The sequence below is a fragment of the Macrobrachium nipponense genome, chromosome 27, assembly GCF_015104395.2.
Source record: "Macrobrachium nipponense isolate FS-2020 chromosome 27, ASM1510439v2, whole genome shotgun sequence".
NCBI classification, from domain to species: domain Eukaryota; kingdom Metazoa; phylum Arthropoda; class Malacostraca; order Decapoda; family Palaemonidae; genus Macrobrachium; species Macrobrachium nipponense.
In genome coordinates this window covers 42,105,973-42,123,617 of record NC_087216.1, presented here as the reverse complement: position 1 = coordinate 42,123,617, position 17,645 = coordinate 42,105,973, and the positions used below count along the sequence as shown (strand labels likewise).

At 43.0% G+C, this 17,645-nt stretch overlaps 1 protein-coding gene across 4 annotated transcripts in view; it reads right to left on the bottom strand.

Moving 5' to 3' along the window:
- The window catches only part of LOC135201054 (GPN-loop GTPase 2-like), a 307,395-nt gene that overhangs the window by 138,963 nt on the left and 150,787 nt on the right, over positions 1 to 17,645 (bottom strand). For all 4 annotated transcript variants that reach the window (XM_064229907.1, XM_064229909.1, XM_064229908.1 and 1 more), the window contains one exon: positions 7,823 to 8,028. In XM_064229907.1, the coding sequence (XP_064085977.1) occupies positions 7,823 to 8,028 (206 nt within the window). The remainder of the gene's footprint in view (positions 1 to 7,822; positions 8,029 to 17,645) is intronic.

Here is a 17,645-nt window from a genome sequence, read left to right as displayed (position 1 = left end):
AGCCTTCCCTTTGTTGTGGAGTGTGATGTTTCGGAAGTTGCTGTTTCAGCAGTCTTAAACCAGGGTGACCGGCCGGTAGCTTTCATGTCAAGAACGCTCCAGGTAGTGAGTTGCATTATCCAGCAGTGGAAAAGGAGGTTACCGCCATTATTGAAGCTGTTCGCAAGTGGAGCCATTTCTTAGCGAGACAACATTTTACTCTGATTACTGATCAGCGATCTGTGATGTTCATGTTAGACAGCAGGAAGAGAACTAAAATAAAGAATAAGATACAAGAGTGGAGGTTGGAGCTGGCATCGTACAGCTATACCATACAGTATCGTCCTGGGAAACAGAATATTGCACCGGACACCCTGACTCGTGCCTATTGTTGTTCTATTTCTTTAATGTCGAATCTCACTGACATCCACGAGAACCTCTGCCATCCTGGGTCACTCGTCTTTTGCACTTTGTGCGATCCAAAAACCTCCCCATTTTCAACAGATGACGTGAAAAGAGTGTGTGCTTCTTGTAAAAATCTGTGCACAACAAAAACCGCAATTCCATCGTCCAGGAAAAGGAGTCCTCATAAAGGCCACCCAGCCAATGGAACGTCTTAGTATTGATTTCAAGGGGCCTCTGCCCTCTACCACGAACAACAAGTACATTCTTACGGCTATTGACGAGTATTCACGTTTCCCCATTTGTGTTTCCCTGTCCAAACATGCATTCTAAAACAATGATCAAATGTCTTGAATCTATCTTTAGCCTTTGTGGAATGCCTAGTTTTATTCATTCAGATCAGGTCCTTCTTTCATGTCCCAGGAACTGAAAATGTACCTTTCTCAGAAAGGGGTTGGCAACAAGCAAAACAACACCTTATCATCCGATGGGGAACGGGCCAGGTTGAGAGATACAATGGTATTATTTGGAAATCTATTCTTTTAATACTTGAAACTCGTAACTTGAAGACTCAACACTGGGAGATAGTACTTCCCTGAGGTTTTGCATTCAGTTAGGTCGCTCTTATGTACAGCAACCAATGAAACCCCTCATGAACGTTTCTTTAGGTATCAGCGACGCTCTAGTCTTGGAAATACATTACCATCATGGCTTTTGACTCCTGGACCCGTACTATTGCGACAACATGTTAGGTCTAGCAAAACAATGAACGTTAAACTGATCAGGTTCAACTCATGAATGCAAACCCAATGTATGCAAATGTCAAATATCCAGACGGAAGAGAATCACTGTGTCTACTCGTGACGTTAGCTCCAAGTCCTGAGGGTGCAATGATTCCTGTGCACCAGGTTGAATCGTTAAGAGAGATGGAGTCCCCAAATACACCTGGAGTGCAGGATGCACAAACTCATGTTACACCTGAAGTTGCAGGATGCACAAACTCATGACAGTTCACAAACTAATGATAACCGTGATTCTCATGTGCCCAGTGAGCCACTGAGCTAAGAAAAGATCCACTTGTGTGTCAAGGCCTCCTGATCACTACGGATGGGATTAAACCAATACATTTGTTTAGTTTAACAGTGAATTTTTCTAGGAGGGGAGAATGTAGTATTATTATTTGTGGTAGGTCTTAGCTATCAACTTTTTCTTTATGTTGTTTTGTTTATTGTTGTTTTGCTAATGTTAATGTTTTGTAGCATGATTGTCATAAGTTATGTGCTTGTTTGTTTCATGTGTGCATGAATGTTTAGTTTATTGTCTGTTTTTTCTGTTACAGATGTGGTAGTTTGGTAATGTGTTGAATAAAGCTTGGAATCTGTCAACCAAGTGTTTACTTTCATTACAGGAGTCCTGTGGTATGCAAGCTTCGGTTTGCATTCTTGTCACCAATTTAGGCCCTAAATAGGTGCTGCGTCGGGCGCTCGTTCACAAGTAGTTTTAAGTGCACGTGTTTCTAATGATTCATGAGCATCCCGAACTGATGATGGAGAGACCTCTCACCATCCCAGTTCAGGTACAGAGCGAGAGAAAGAGCGAGATGTTCACTTGTTTCATCTCTTCCTGCCAGCACTATCACTAGCACTTGCTGAGTGCTTCTCAGTGCTTGGCAGGTTCCCACCTGGTGTCTCGATTCTGAGGATTCGAACACCTGGAGAAGCAGGGAAGAAGTTCCCTTTGAAAGTTCTCCAGAACTTCTAAGGGAGTGCCTCTCTCTGAAGAGGCAGTGGTTCTCTCTGTGGCCAAGGGATCCAATTTGCATTCTCTTGTGGGGTCTTATGGTTTTGGAGCCTTGAGTGCACATTTTATAGAAATCGCACTCTTGATCCAGTTCTTGGACGTTTGCGTTCTGTGCCCCACTCCTGATGGTTGTTCTTACAAGATTTGTGAGTCATGCCAAGCACTTGAATTCCTTGGAATTTCTGGTGCTCACCGAGTGCTTGGATTCTTGTGATTTCTGAGCACTCAGGTGAGACAAGACAATCCCGATGATGTTTGTACCTACGAGATTTGGGAGTCATGCCGAGCGCCTGAATTCATTAGAATTTCTGGTGCTCAGAGGGCAAGAGATGATGCTCCTGATGACTGTTCTTGCGTGATTCAGGAGTCTCGCTAAACGTGTGAATTACTTAGTATTTCTAGTGTTTGCCAAGTGCTCACATTCTTGTGGATTCTGAGCACTCAGGTGAGACAAGACACTCCTGATGATTGTTCTTACGAGAGTGGGGAGTCTTGCTGGGCATTCAGATTCTTTGGAATCACAAGTGCTCAGAGGGCAAGAGAAGTCTTTACCAGTACAGGGGAGTTCGCTCTCCAGTCTGGTGTGAGCACACAGAAAAATGCTGAGACACTTGGGTGTTTCAATACTGCCTGCCAACCAACACTTTCCTAAGTGTGTGGTCAGGTTTCATCTATGTGTCTTGGACCTAGGGTCTGAGAACGTAGACACCAGATGCAGAATCCCTCTTTGTACTCTTTCTCGAGGGGCTTCAGCCTCAAAGGAGACTAGTGAATGTGGGAGGAAGCAATAGTTCTTAGCTGACGATTACCACTCATAGTTGTGTTGTTGTGATTTGCTCAGCTCATTCATTTGGGCTTGGCCGATTTGGATCGGCCAAATTGAGTGATTGGCTCTGTCGGAGGGAACTTTCTGCTTTTCTCAAGCTGGTTCTTTGCCATGGCATAAGCACCCTTCTTCCCCTTGCTGCAGTCACCACAGGTTGATGATTGCACATGAGCTACCCCTCATGTTGTTTCTCCCTGGACCCTCTCCTTTTTGCTGGGAAGTATAAGGAAGGCAGGGAGAATTCCAATGAGTGTTTCTCTTTTTCGGAATTAGGTTACGAGGGTTGGTATTTCGAGATCAACCCTCTGATCATCTCTTCATACACTTGAGTTGTCAAGGAAAGGTGTCGTCATCTTCATCTGTGTAATCTTCTGCCACCTCCTCCCCTTCGTCTCCTAAGACTTCGTTGGTCTAATAAAAGAAGTAGCCTCTCCGCTCCCCCAAAGGACTTCAAGCTTGCTGCCTCCTTACACGAGGAAGCGTTTTGTATCTCCTGTAAGCTCTCATAATCCTTCCGGATTAGGACCAGTTATTTTGCTTACCCCTAGATATAGCGTTTCGGAGGGGGCCATAGGAGCGCAGACTTTCGGTTTGCCTTCCTACCACTTGATCTAGAGCTTCCACCTTTAGAACTAGTGCTGCGTCAGGGGTGCTCATTCGCTAGACACACATTTCGAATGTACAAACCTCTATGGAGGATTGCATCCAAAAATCAGTGCTTGAGAAACCTCTCACTGTCCTGATTTTGGCACAGGGTGAGAGAAGGACATGCCATACAGTGACTCGCCCACTGCCAGTCAACACTAGCATTAGTGTTGCTACAGGTTCAATGAAGATGTCACTGGCTCTCTAGACAATGTCAGGAGAGTCTGAGAGGAGATCCGCTGTGCAGTCCTCTTCATGTGAGGTTTTGGCCTTGGAGAAGATGGATGCATGGCAAAGACATTGCAAGTTCTCACCAACCAGTGGCTCACTGAACTTCACCCATGTCTCACTCGCACGAACAAACCAGTTCGGTGGAAACTAATGCTCTGTCTGGTGGGTGAGAACCTTTGCTGTCTTCTCAGGAAGTGTCTTAGCCAGGGCAGAGACATTTTCCTAGACTTGCATTACCATTATCACCATAAGTTAATGATCGTGCACAAATTGCCCCCTCCTACTGGTTCCGCCAAGAGGGCAGGCGAGAACATCAGATCTCTCTCCTGTTCCTTCTACTTCCTGGGTCATACCAGGAGGGACAGGCAAATAAGAGGAACTCTACAGGGATTTCTCCCCAGTGTTTGGTCACGAGGGCCTGTGTTTCTGGTTCGGTCTAGGACTATTCTCAGCGGACGCCCAAGCTGTTAGGATAACCAACACAGTGAGATATCCAACCATCTAATGCTGTGTTTTATGACTGATAATTGTCAAACTGAAGAAAAAAAATCTGATTAATAAAAAGGAGACTCCTCTCATTCCAAAGGGTGCTACCCTACAAAGTGAAAAAAGTCACCCAATCGCCAACAGCACCCATCCTCTCCTCGCCTGACAAACGAGCAAAGAGGGTGAAGGGGATATCTTTCGCAAAGGAATAAACAGCATAAAGAATGAATACTATGAGAGAAAAACAGAGGGTGAATACTCCAAAGTTTTCTTCCGGTAAATTCTCTAACAGTACAAGTGCAAATGGCATATTTCAATAAATATAACAAATATGCTGTCTCACCCTTAATATCAAAGGACATGTGGATGTGATAAGGGTGTATGTTACGACCCCCTTGCGCCGACCCTGAGACACAAACTCTGGGGTAAGGTGGCTTGCAAGGCTATCACAAACACAGTACAGGCAGTCCCCGGTTGATAACGGTTTCGGCTTACGATGTTCCAAGGTTATGACGCTTTTCAATTATATTCATCAGAAATTATTTCCAGGTTTACAACTCATGTTCCAGGGTTACAACTCCAATCCAACTGAAGAAATATGACTCCAATAAGGCAAAATAATCAATAGTTGAAGGTTTTCTGCTGAAAAACACAATAAAAATGCAGTTTACACAGTTTTCAATACAACCTAAGCATTAAAAGTAAGGTTTTCTTAAGATTTTTGACGATTTTCAATGATATTCCAGCTTACAACAATTTTTGGCTTACGGCACATCTCAAGAACAGAGCCCCCATCGTAAACTGGGGACTGCCTGTACTATATTCAATACAGGCAGTCACTGGTTATAGGCAGAATTGGTTACTGGGAAACCTGTTTTATAGGGCTTGTCTAGTGCCATAAAATTGGCGATTTATGCGCCATAACAGGTCAAATTTCAGTTATCGGTGCCATAAGGTCCTGATAATAGTTATGGACCACTATAACATACCTAAGAGGAGCACCATTAACCCTTAAACGCCGAGCCGCTTTTTGCCAAAGTGTTTGTCGTATGCCGGCAGCGTTCAGGAGTTAGTGCCGAAGCGGAAAAAAAAAAAAAAAGTTTTTTTTCATAAAATCACAGCGTGCTTATTAGTTTTCAAGATTAAGAGTTCATTTTTGGCTCCTTTTTTGTCATTGCCTGAAGTTTAGTATGCAACCATCAGAAATGAAAAAAATATCATTATCATATGTAAATATTGGAGTATATACAGCGCAAAAAAAAATTCATATATAATTGTATACAAATCGTGCTGTGAGCAAAACGGTTAAAGCTAATGAGTTAATTTTTTTTGTTGTATTGTACACTAAATTGTGATGACTTTGGTATATAACAAATTGTAAAATAATCAAAGCAACACAGAGAAAATATTATCACAAAATAATGCATGAATTCGTAACTTGTGGAGTAAACAAATATTTTTTTCAAAAAATTCACCCATAAATCTAAATATTGTCCTGAGACTTCCAATTTCTTTCAAAATGAAGATAAATGATTGAATATTACTATACTGTAAGAGTATTAACTTACAATTGCAGTTTTCGACCATATCTGACGAGTTAAAAGTTGACCGAATGTTGAATTTTTTTATATAATTTTTTATATGCAATTATTTCGGAAATAGAAAAGCTACAACCTTCAAATATTTTTTGTTTTATTCTACATGAAATTGCGCACATTTTCATATATAAAACTCTATGAAATGCCTAATGTGAAACGGAGCAAATATTCCGAGAATGGGACGTACCGCATTTCGGAGATTTGTGGCGAGAATCCGCGCGCAAAGGGAAGGAAAGATTTTTTTTTTTGTTTTTTTTTAAATTCACCATAAATCTAAATATTTTGCTGAGACTTCGAATTTGTTTCAAGATAAAGATAATGACTGATTATTATACTAGACTGTAAGAGTTTTAGCTTACAATTGCGTTTTTCGACCATTTCGGTAGAGTCAAAGTTGACCGAATGTGGTTTTTTTCTATTTATCGTGATTTAATATGCAAATATTTCAAAAATGAGAAAAGCTTCAACCTTCAATTATTTTTGTTGTATTCTACATGGAAATTGCGCACATTTTCATATATAAAACTTTATGTAACGGCTAATTTAAAATGGTGCAACACATTACCACAATCGCACGTATGATTTTTTTTCGGAAGAGTTACCGCGCGGACATAAAGAAAATGTTTATTTTTTTCATAAATTCACCATAAATTGAAATATTGTGCTAGAGACTTCGAATTTGTTGCAATAAGAAGGTAAAATGCTTGAATATTACTAGAATATAAGCGTTTTAGCTTACAATTGCGTTTTTCGACCATTTCGGTAGAGTCAAAGTTGACCGAAGATTGAAATTTTGGCAATTATCAAGTCGTTATTTATATGAAAAATATCTCAAAACTGATAAAAGCTACAACCATGGGTTGTTTTTAGTTGTATTGTGCATGAAATTGCGCACATTTCCATATTTAAAACTTTATATAACGGCTAATTTTAAAATGGTGCAAACATTACCACAATCGCATGTATGATTTTTTTCGGAGAGTTACCGCGCGGACGTAAGGAAAAAGTTTTTCATAAATCCTCCATAAATCGAAATATTGTGCTAGAGACTTCCAATTAGTTGCAAAATTAAGGTAAATGATTGAATATTACTAAAATATAAGAGTTTTTGCTTACAATTGCGTTTTTCGACCATTTCGGTAGAGTCAAAGTTGACCGATGTTGAAATTTTGGCAATTATCGTTATTTATATGAAATATCTCAAACTGATAAAAGCTACAATCATGAGTATTTTATTGTTGTACATAAAATGCACATGTTCATATATAATACTTCATGTAACGGGTAATTTACAATGGTACAAAAATTATGTCAAAGTGACGAAATAATTTCCGAGATGTGTCACAGATACTTTTTAGTGCGGCAAGAAAGAAATTCGCGCTTGCGCGCACTGCGTAACGATTGTAAACAAACAACACCTTGATCCATGAACTCCCAGCATCCCCCAAGGAGCGTGATTCAAAAGTTTTAGGCTGGTAGGCCTATAAGTATTTTTCCGCGAATTTAAAAAAAAAACTTTTGTAAGTAGACGTAAAATACGTCCGTCGGCACACGGGAGACAAAAAACAAAAAATGTCTACAAAAATGTCGAAAAAAAATACGTCCAGTCGGCGTAAGAGGGTTTAATCTTGAAAACTAAGCATGCTGTGATTTTTTGAAAAAGACATTTTTCCTTTGCTTCGGCGCTCACTCTCGCGCAACGCGCCGGCATACGGGAGAACGATTTTTAAAATACCGCTTTGGAGTTTAAGGGCTAATGTAAAGGACCGAGGGTTTGTAAATCATGTAGGAACAAACAGCAATATGAAGTAACAATTTGTGTTTTAACATATACTGGTAATTATATTTCACCAACCTGGCCTGGAAAATCAAATATGAAGTAGTGGCCTGGAAGAGCTTTAAGTTTTGATATAAGCCATTCTAAGTTTTGTTCAAGAAATTCCATGCAAAACACAAGTGCTCCATTTGGCCCTATTTTGTTGGATTCCATCACTTCACTGACTTGGATCAACTCATTAATGTCAACTGCAGCCTCGTACGGCAAAGAATCATTGGCTGGGTCTAGAACAAAAAACACGCAATATACAAATGAAAATGAAATCCAGTGCTAATTTTAAACCTAGTTTCAGTTGTAAAATGTACATTACAGCAAATGAATATTACATAGTTTAGAAGTTTCAAATAAAATGGTATCAAACCTTTACTATAAACAAAACAAACATTAGAGAGAAATTTGTATTTTCCTAACATACAAACCTACACTTCCACATACGTGGAGTACGTATTTGTGCTTGCCGTACTTCAGCTGCTATTGAATCGTCTCTGAAAACAATATCCTAATGCTATACATGTGATCTGGATCAACCTACCCTTGTCCATTGTGTACGTCAGCCCATGCGCAGCTACGTTATGACATCTAATAGGAGTGAGAGAATGAAAGTACGTGGGGCAGTACGAGGACGGTAAATTTACCTTAACGAAAACGGAGGTTCGTATGTTAGGAAAAGCAGCAAATTTTCATTTGTATTTTTCCTAACATACAAACCTGAAGGTCTTTACATAGGATTCAGCTTGAGAACACAAACTGAAATGGCCATATAACATTCACTTGTTGATCTGCATTCCACTTTGCCTTTTGGACCACGTATCAGAATGAGGGTACTTAAAAATTTGTTATTTGTTCCTACACAAATTCAAACCTTTGGTCTTTACATAGGAGACTTACCCATTGGAGGGTGGATTCTGAGTAACCGACTGGTTTGGTTCTACCCACCCATGAATACCTTCCTGGTCTGGAAGCTGAGAAAGGAATCCTGCATCTCTAGCTTGTTGGACATATGGGATGTTGTAACTGCTAGACTTCTGGGCTTAAAGTACTAATGAATTGTGACATTAGAATTAAGACTTCGAGGAACCCAAAAGTGTCAAATTCATAGATGAGACGTTCCTTTACTTACGAATAATTACATTTCCCCTTCTTCCGAATGAGTTACGTTCAGAATGGCTTGTAGTTCAACTTCATATGCGCAAAGTATTTTATTAATACAGGCAGTTCCAGTTATCAGCAGCCTCTCGGTTATCAGTGACCTGGTTTCATGGTGCTTGTTTAGCAACGAAGTTAACTGAATTTTCAGTGCTGATATGCCCCAATACCTGCCTATCGGCAGTGCTGATCCTATGTTATCAGCACCAATAACCGAGAATCAACGCTATTATTGCCAATTTTCGGTTATCTGCAATTTTCACTTATTGTTACACTGTCGGGAATGGAACCCTCTTTTCCTGAATCAGCATGAGGCTAAGAAGTACAGACCTCAGTCTCGGGTGTTCCTTCTAGATAACAAACTGGTTTTTCCATTTCTTTTGCCACCCCTCCCCCCTCTCTTACTTATAACTGTTGACTGCACTGGCACAGCTGGCACAGCATTTTACATATGCTCCATAATTTTGTCTTTATTCTTCAAAATTGTGCCGATGGTTGAGCGACTCATTAAGGCGTGCTACGTCAACCATTTTTTGGCCACTTTAACTTTAACTTCTTTATTATAACCACTATAGTGGCCTTGCACTTGCCATTAGCCATGATACATAAATGGATGCAGTAAGTATTTCACAATAAAAACGAATGAATCAGCGTATGGGAGTTTGAATCTCAGCTCTATAGTCCAACCAAAATGCTGTGGCGGATGACAGGAGGTTTCTCCCGGACTATATCGTTTGCAGCCGAGAAAATTTTTTTCATTTTACCCGTAAGGAAACCGACCTACTTAAACCTAAAACCTCAGTGGTAAACGCAGATTAAGCACACGGATGGAGTGTTCACTCCGTATTTATCCCAGATTTTGTTTTAATTTCTTTTTCTTCTAAATGTAACCTTGAGTAACCTTTGCGTGTGTGTTAGTGTGTGCGCATACAGACCGAAAAGGAATTTTTAGCACACACACATACATACATAACTGCTAAGATGGAACATGGACAATAATTAAATGACTTGAAATTATGGCATTATTATAAGATCCGTGATTATTACTTTCCAAAAAACACACAAAGAAAGAAAATCATTGGGACAACCAAAATGTACTCTGTTTCTTTAGAAAACAAAGTACAGTAAATGACAGATCTCGGGTAAAGTCATAAAAAATGGATTAACCTCGTGGCTGAGATTTACAAGGATAATAGGCCTGGCAGAGCTGCATTCTTTTCCTGGCCCCACCCTAGCATCTTAGAATCCTTAAAAAACACTTTTATATACTTTAACTTCTGAAACGATAGAGCCTATCAAATAAACACAAAGGCAAGGTATGGTTGACCCTTTACATCATACAGATGTAGAAATTTGATAAGGGATAACCTTTTATAATCTTGTGATTGCATTACCTACCCAAGAATAAGACTGCTTTCAATGAACAAGGACGTTTAATAGGCCAACTTGATCTTACCGAAAGATTTTATTGGCTACTGGGGTCATGTTTTTAAAGGATTGAAATTCCAGCTTGCATGACTTTGACCGATGTGATGAGAGTTTACAATTGGGCACATAAAACTACCGATATTCTAGATGTAAACATTTTATAATAATAAGGAAAAAAAAAAAGTAAAAAATGAAAGTGTGGGTGAAGGGATTGGTCTCGCACCATCCAGTACATAACTTAATCCAGCTTTACTAATAAACTGATGAGATTTTTTCCTCTTATCTACAAGGGAAAAAGTCTAAACTTTTAGATTCAAATACGAATCATTCTGATGACAGGGACCGCCACAACATTTTGGTTTGACCATCGCTTAGGTAGTACAGCGGAAGACCCAGCTGCCTCCTCAATTCGATGAGGCAGACCCCTAGAAGTCCAGTGAGGATTACTTCTTGGGGGGGGAAGACTACCTTCTCCTTCTTAAGCATGGAGCCTTAGAAGGCGAATGGGTGGAGGCTGATCAAAAATATGATAATCCCAAAGAGTAAATATGACGGCAATTGAGCTCTCCTCCTACTAGGCTTCTCCAATTCCTGCAAGCTTCTTCTACTGGATGAGGTATATTTACCAGCAGGAATAGAGTTAATAATCACTGGGCAGTGACGAAGGCTTTGTCCAGTGATGAAACTCCAGGATAGCAGCGGCAAATGAATATGATTTCTAGCAGGGGAACAGTAAACACACTCAAGGACCAATATCACAGCATGCTGCGAGTCACAAGTACAATTCCAAGGTTGGATAGTCAACACGAAGAGATATCCACCATTTACTCGCTGTAATCAACTACCACTATTATCCCTCTTACGCCGAAGGGGTATAATAAAAATCGTCTCCTGTATGCCGAGGCGGTCTCGCAGTGAGCGCCGAAGCATAAAAAATATTTTTTTCAAAAAATCACAGCACGCTTAGTTTTTAAGATTGGCTCCTTTTTTTGTCCATTGCCTGAAGTTTTAGTAATGCAACCATCAGAAATGAAAAAAATATCATTATCATCATATAAATATGCGATATATGATAGCGCGAAAAACAAAACAAATTTCATATAAAATTGTATTCAAATCGCGCTGTGAGCAAAACGGTTTTAAAGCTAACTAAGTTAATTTTTTTTTGTTGTATTCTACACTATTGCGATCATTTTGGTATATAACACATTGTAAAATGATCAAAGCAACACAGATAAATATAAAATTATCACAAAATGATGCATGAATTCGTAACGCATGGAGGTAAAAAAATGTTTTTTCAAAAATTCACAATAAATCTAAATATTGTTCTAGGGACTTCCAATTTGTTTCAAAATGAAGATAAATGATTGAATATTACTATACTGTAAGAGTTTTAGCTTACAATTGCAGTTTTCTACTCGGATGAGTTAAAGTTGACCGAATGTCGAATTTTTTTAACATGATATTGTTAGTATACAATAAAGTTTTTGTACATACTTACCTGGCAGATATATACTTAGCTTAGGTCTCTGACGTCACGACAGAAAATTCAAAACTCGCGGCACACTACAGGTAGGTCAGTGATCTACCTTACCCGCCGCTGGAGGCGGGTGTAAGAACCAGTCCCCCCTTTCCTGTCAGGTTATTTTCTTCCACCTGTCTCCTGAGGGGAGGCTGGGCGGGCCATCAATCGTATAATCTGCCAGGTAAGTATGTACAAAACTTTATTGTATACTAACAATATCATTTTTGTACATGAACTTCCCTGCCAGATATATACTTAGCTGATTGACACCCTTGGTGGAGGAAAGAGGACATACTTACTTAGAAATGGGGACAACACATGTTAAAGGAATACATAATATAAACCTCTGGTTCTTACCTGATTTAGGCAGAAGACTTGATAGTTACTGTCTATTAGTCTGGCGTTGCCTAAAGAGTCTCAGCGAGGGCGTGACCTATGGCTGAAGAACTCTTTTGGGTCTACCAATGGGAACTGAGTCCACTTACTTGGCAGAATCCAAGCAGGATCTGGTCATGGGATCAACCCGCTTACATGCCAGAGCCTATCACTACCAATTGCAAGGAGCCTCAAGCACAACCGATCACCTAACCAAATACTAACATTAGTATACGAAAGAAGGAGCTGCCTCCTGCAACCTCCTTCGTACAACCAAAAAACTCAAACTTAAAACTAACAGGGAAAAAGGATTAAAAAGGATGTGTTTCAGCTCCCTGCCCCAGCACTGAATCCGCCGATACTAAAGGCCTAGCCCAAAACACTTATCATACGTAATCGATACGTCCCTTAGGTAGTGATTAGAGAAGACTGATTCACACCTCCAAGTGGCCTTCATAAGGTTTTGTAATGACAATTCTTCTTGAAAGCCAAAGACGTCGCGATGGCCCGTACTTCTTTGTGCGCCTTGACTTTCAGAAGGTTAAACTGTTGCTGATTGCAAGAAGTGTGTGCTTCTCTAATAATATTCCTGATAAAGAATGAGAGTGCATTTTTAGATAAGGGCCGACTGGGGTCCCTTACAGAGCACCAGAGATTGCTCTCATTAGCGGCAAGTCTTTTCTTCCTCTGAAGATAATATTTCCGGCTTCTCACCGGGCAAAAGAGATCTCTCCTCTTCTGTCCCGACTAAGGAGGATAAGCTTTTGATTTCGAAGCTCCTGGGCCACGGCGAAGAGGGTTTTCATTCTTGGCTAGGAAAGCCGGAAGAAAAGAGCAAACCGCGGATCCCTCCTTGGAAACCTACCTCACCTTCTAGAGCCTGCAGCTCGCTGACCCCCTCTTCGCTGACGCTAACGCACAGAGAAAAAAGAGTCTTCATCGAAAGGTCTCTGAACGAAGCAGCATGGGGAGGTTCGAACCTTGAGGACCTCAGGAAGAGCAGCACGACATCAAGATTCCTCCAGCTAGGCACTAAGGAGGAGGTTCTTTTAACCGTTTCAACGATCTGATTAAATCATGGAGGTCCTTGTCCTCAGATATGTTTAATCCTCTATGACGAAAAACTGAGGAAAGCATGCTCCTGTATCCCTTGATGGTGGAGACAACCAACCCGCCGATTTTTCCCTCAGGAAGATAAGGAAATCTGCAATCTGCGTCACAGAGGTAACTGGAGGAGGAAACTTTATGAGTCCTGCAACCAGCGTCGAAAAACATCCCACTTCGACTGGTAGACTCTAGATGTGGAAGGTCTACGTGCATTGGCAATAGCCCTTGCAGACTTTGCCGAAAAGCCCTTAGCTCTGACGAGACTCTTGATAGTCTGAATCCAGTCAGACTGAGAGCGGGGAGGTTTTTGTGAAACCTGTCGAAGTGGGGCTGTTTGAGCAGATCGACTCTTAGAGGGTAGGGATCTTGGGACATCCACCAAGCCATTCCAGTACCTCTGTGAACCAGTCGTGGGGGCCAGAACGGAGCTATCAACGTCATCCTTGTTCCCTCTGAAGCTGCGAATTTTCCTTAACGTTTCCCCTATAATCTTGAAAGGCGGGAACGCGTAAAGATCCAGATTCCTCCAATCCATCAGGAATGCATCTATTGCCACTGCTCTTGGGTCTGCAATAGGGGAGCAGTATAGATCTATTCGCGCATTTCCTGGAGGTCGCAAATAGATCGAGATGGGGCCTGCTCCACGTCCTCCACAGCTCCTGGCATACGTCCGCGTGCAGAGTCCACTCTGAGGGAAGGACTTGATTCCTTCTGCTTAGCAGATCCGCTCTGACATTTCTTTCTCCCTGTACGAACCTGGTGAGAACCTTATGTTCCTTTCCTCTGACCACAAGAGGAGCGATCTCGCTGTCTCGTACAGGAGAAAGAGTGAGTCCCCCCCTGTTTTCGAATGTAAGCCAGGGCTGTAGTGTTGTCGGAGTTGATCTGAACATATTTCCCTTTTACGAGGGGTTCGAAGGTCTTGAGAGCTAACCAATCGCTGTTAGCTCCTTCTTGTTGATGTGCCAGGACACCTGATCCCCCATCCAGGTGTCTGACACTTCTCTCGACCCGAGAGTAGCTCCCCAACCTTTGTCCGAAGCGTCTGCATACAATACTAGGTTTGGGGTTTCCGAACCTGCGGAAGGAAAGGCCTTCCTTGAACAATAGAGAGTCTAGCCACCAACGTAGATCCTCCTTTATCTCTTGCGAAATCTTGAACGCAAAGTCCAGACCTTGATATTTCCGATCCCAGTTCCTCGTCAGGAAGAACTGTAGGGGTCTGAGGTGCAACCTTCCTAGAGAAACTAATTGCTCCAGAGAGGAGAGTGTCCCCAACAAGACTCATCCACTCCCTCGCTGTGCATACATCTTTCTCTAGAAGATTGCTACCTTCTCCAAACCTCGGGTTATCCTCTCTGGGGACGGATACGCCCGAAAAACCTGAGAAGCCATCAGAATCCCCAGATAGATACGCTCTTGACTGGGGATTAGCTGTGACTTCTCGAAATTCACTAGCAAACCCAGAGAAGCTGCTAGATCCAACGTCACTCGTAAGTTCCTCCAGACATTTCTCCTTGGATTTGGCCCTGATAAGCCAATCGTCCAAGTAGAGGGAAATCCTCACTCCTCGAGATGAAGCCATGGGCAACGTTCTTCATCAGTCCTGTGAATACTTTTTGGGGGGCCGTGGAAAGGCCGAAGCATAGGGCCCTGAACTGTAAAAACGTTCCCTCCTCCCCACATGAATCTGAGATATTTGCGAGAAGAAGGATGGATCGGCACAAGGAAGTAAGCGTCCTGAAGGTCCAGTGACACCCCATGCCAGTCCCCGGGACGAAGAGCTGCTAAGACTGATGACGTCGTCTCCATAGCGAACTTCCTCTTCTTTCACAAAGACATTCAGGGCGCTTACGTCCAGAACCGGTCTCCATCCTCCTGAGTTCTTGGGAACTAGGAACAAACGGTTGTAGAACCCCGCTGAAAGAGGGTCCTGAACCATCTCTATTGCCTCTTTCTCTAACATCAGCTCTACCGCTAGAGCGAGGGCTTGATTCATCAGTGGGTCTTTGTATTTGGCCACCAGTGCCCTTGGAGTGGTGGTCAAGGGTGGTCTCGAAATAAAGGGAATGAGGTATCCCCTCTTGATGATCGCGAGGGACCAGTTGTCCGCCCCCTTTCGTGCCCAGACATCTGCAAGTTCAGAAGTCTGGCACCCCACAGTTGTCTGGAGGACACCCGAACTATTTCTTGGCCCTAATAGACCGGGAGGAAGGTCCTTCCTCTTCTAGTGGTCCTCGTAACCTCTGGAGGAAGAGAGGCGAGACGAAGGTCCTCCTCGAAAGGGTTTCTTGCCTACTTTGAGCCTCTTTCTTCGTCTTTCTGCTGAAACGAAGGTTTCGGAATTCTAGCCGAGCGAGCTAGCATATCCTGCGTCGCTTTTGCTGATAACGAGCTGATATATCGTTAATAGTCTTCTTGGGGAAGAGTTGCGGGGAAAAGTTGGCGAATACAGCAAGGAAGCTCTCTGTGCGTGAGAAACCGCCTTGGTAAGAAAAGAGCAGAAAACGGCCCTCTTTACCACTCCTGCCACCAAAAAGTGAAGCAATTTCCCCGGAACCGTCTCTCTCACTGCCTTGTCCATGCAAGACAGAACTGCGTGGAGGTCTTCAGGCGAAAGAGTGTCTTGCTCTTGAGTCCTCTTAGCCACACTACCAGGGTCCAGTCAAGAAAGTTAAAAACTTCTAAGACTCGAACATTCCCTTCAGAAGGTGATCCAACTCGCTCATACCCCACGTCGTCTTCGCAGAATTCAGCGCCGAGCGACGTGCGGAATCGACCAACGAAGAGAAGTCCGAGTCTGCAGAAGAGGGAAGAGTTAGACCCAAGGGCTCTCCTGACTCGTACCAGAACCCCATCTTACCCGTCAGCTTGGACGGGGGAAAAGAAAACAAAAACTGTCTTGCCCTTCTCTTCTTTTGAAAGCACCAGTCGTCAAAATTCTTCATAGCCTTCTTCATAGACACTGTAGGCTTCATCTTAACGACCGAAAGACTTCTTAGCCGTATTGGTCGTGAAAATAATGGACGGAGGAGACTGGAGGAGCAACAGCCGAAAGAGAGACTCCCCAAAATCTTGCAAGAGAGGTCTGTAAGTCTCTTATACGAAGAAACCGAAGCATCCTTGGGCAAATCTTCCTCCGAATCAGCAACAAATTCTTCCGAAGAATGACGTCTAGAAGCTCTACTGCCCGGAGGAGAGCTAAATCCTTTGGAGAGCGCCTGTTCGGAGAGCGCCTACTGGAAGAAAAACCACCGGGGAGAGCTTCTTACACGGGGAGCGCCTACCAGAGAGCGCCTACTTTGAGAGCGCTCCCAGGAGAGAGCCTACTAGGAGAGCGCCTAGTTGGATAAGAGCGCCTACTAGGAGAGCGCCTACTTTGAGAGCGCCTCCCAGGAGAGAGCCTACTTGGTGAGCGCCTGCTAGGAGAGCGCCTACTTGGGGAGAGCCTACTAGGAGAGCGCCTACAAGTGGAGGCCCGTCTGTCGGAAACAGATTCTAACTCCACAGAAGAGCGTCTGGATAAGGGAGAGCGCCTATCAGGCTCTCTGCGCCTGCTAGGCTCTTGGCGCCTGCCTCCTCAATACGCCTGATCCTTCTACGGGCCTTGACAGGCTCTTGACGCCGCCACGGGGAGAGAAAACATCCACAGATGAACCTCCCTGTCAGAAGCGCGGCGCTTACAAGGCTCTGAGCGCCTATCCAATCGGGAGTGCTCTAACGGAGGAGAAAACTTCCGTTGCCGCCTACCAGGCTCTTGGCGCCTACTAGGCTCTTGGCGCCTCTAGGCTCTTTTTTGATGCCTATAGGCTCCGAGCGTCCGTCAAAAGGAGAGTGGCCACCAGGCGAAGAACCTCTTCCTTCGCTCCTGACGAAAACGAGGCTCTTGACGTCTGTCAAGCTCTTGACGCCTAACTGAAGAGGAGCGGACGGAAATCCTGAGGAGAGAGCCTGCCTGGCTCCTTACACCTTACATGCTCACAACTCTTGCTGGGAAGAGAGGAGAGCCTACTCGGAGAAAGATCCCGAGCTCCAGCCTGCACTTCTGACCTCCTACTAACAGGCTCAAAAGCTCTTCTAGCCAAAGGAGATTTAGCCGAAGGAACGTTCTTAGACTTCTTCACCGGAAGTGAGGCGTCCTTCCGACGATGAGAAGTCCCGGCAATAGACTCTGCTAAAGCCGCAATCTGCGCCTGCAGAGCCACCGATACGCGCAGGAGATCTCTTAAACTCCTCTACAGGGGACGAAGTCCGAGA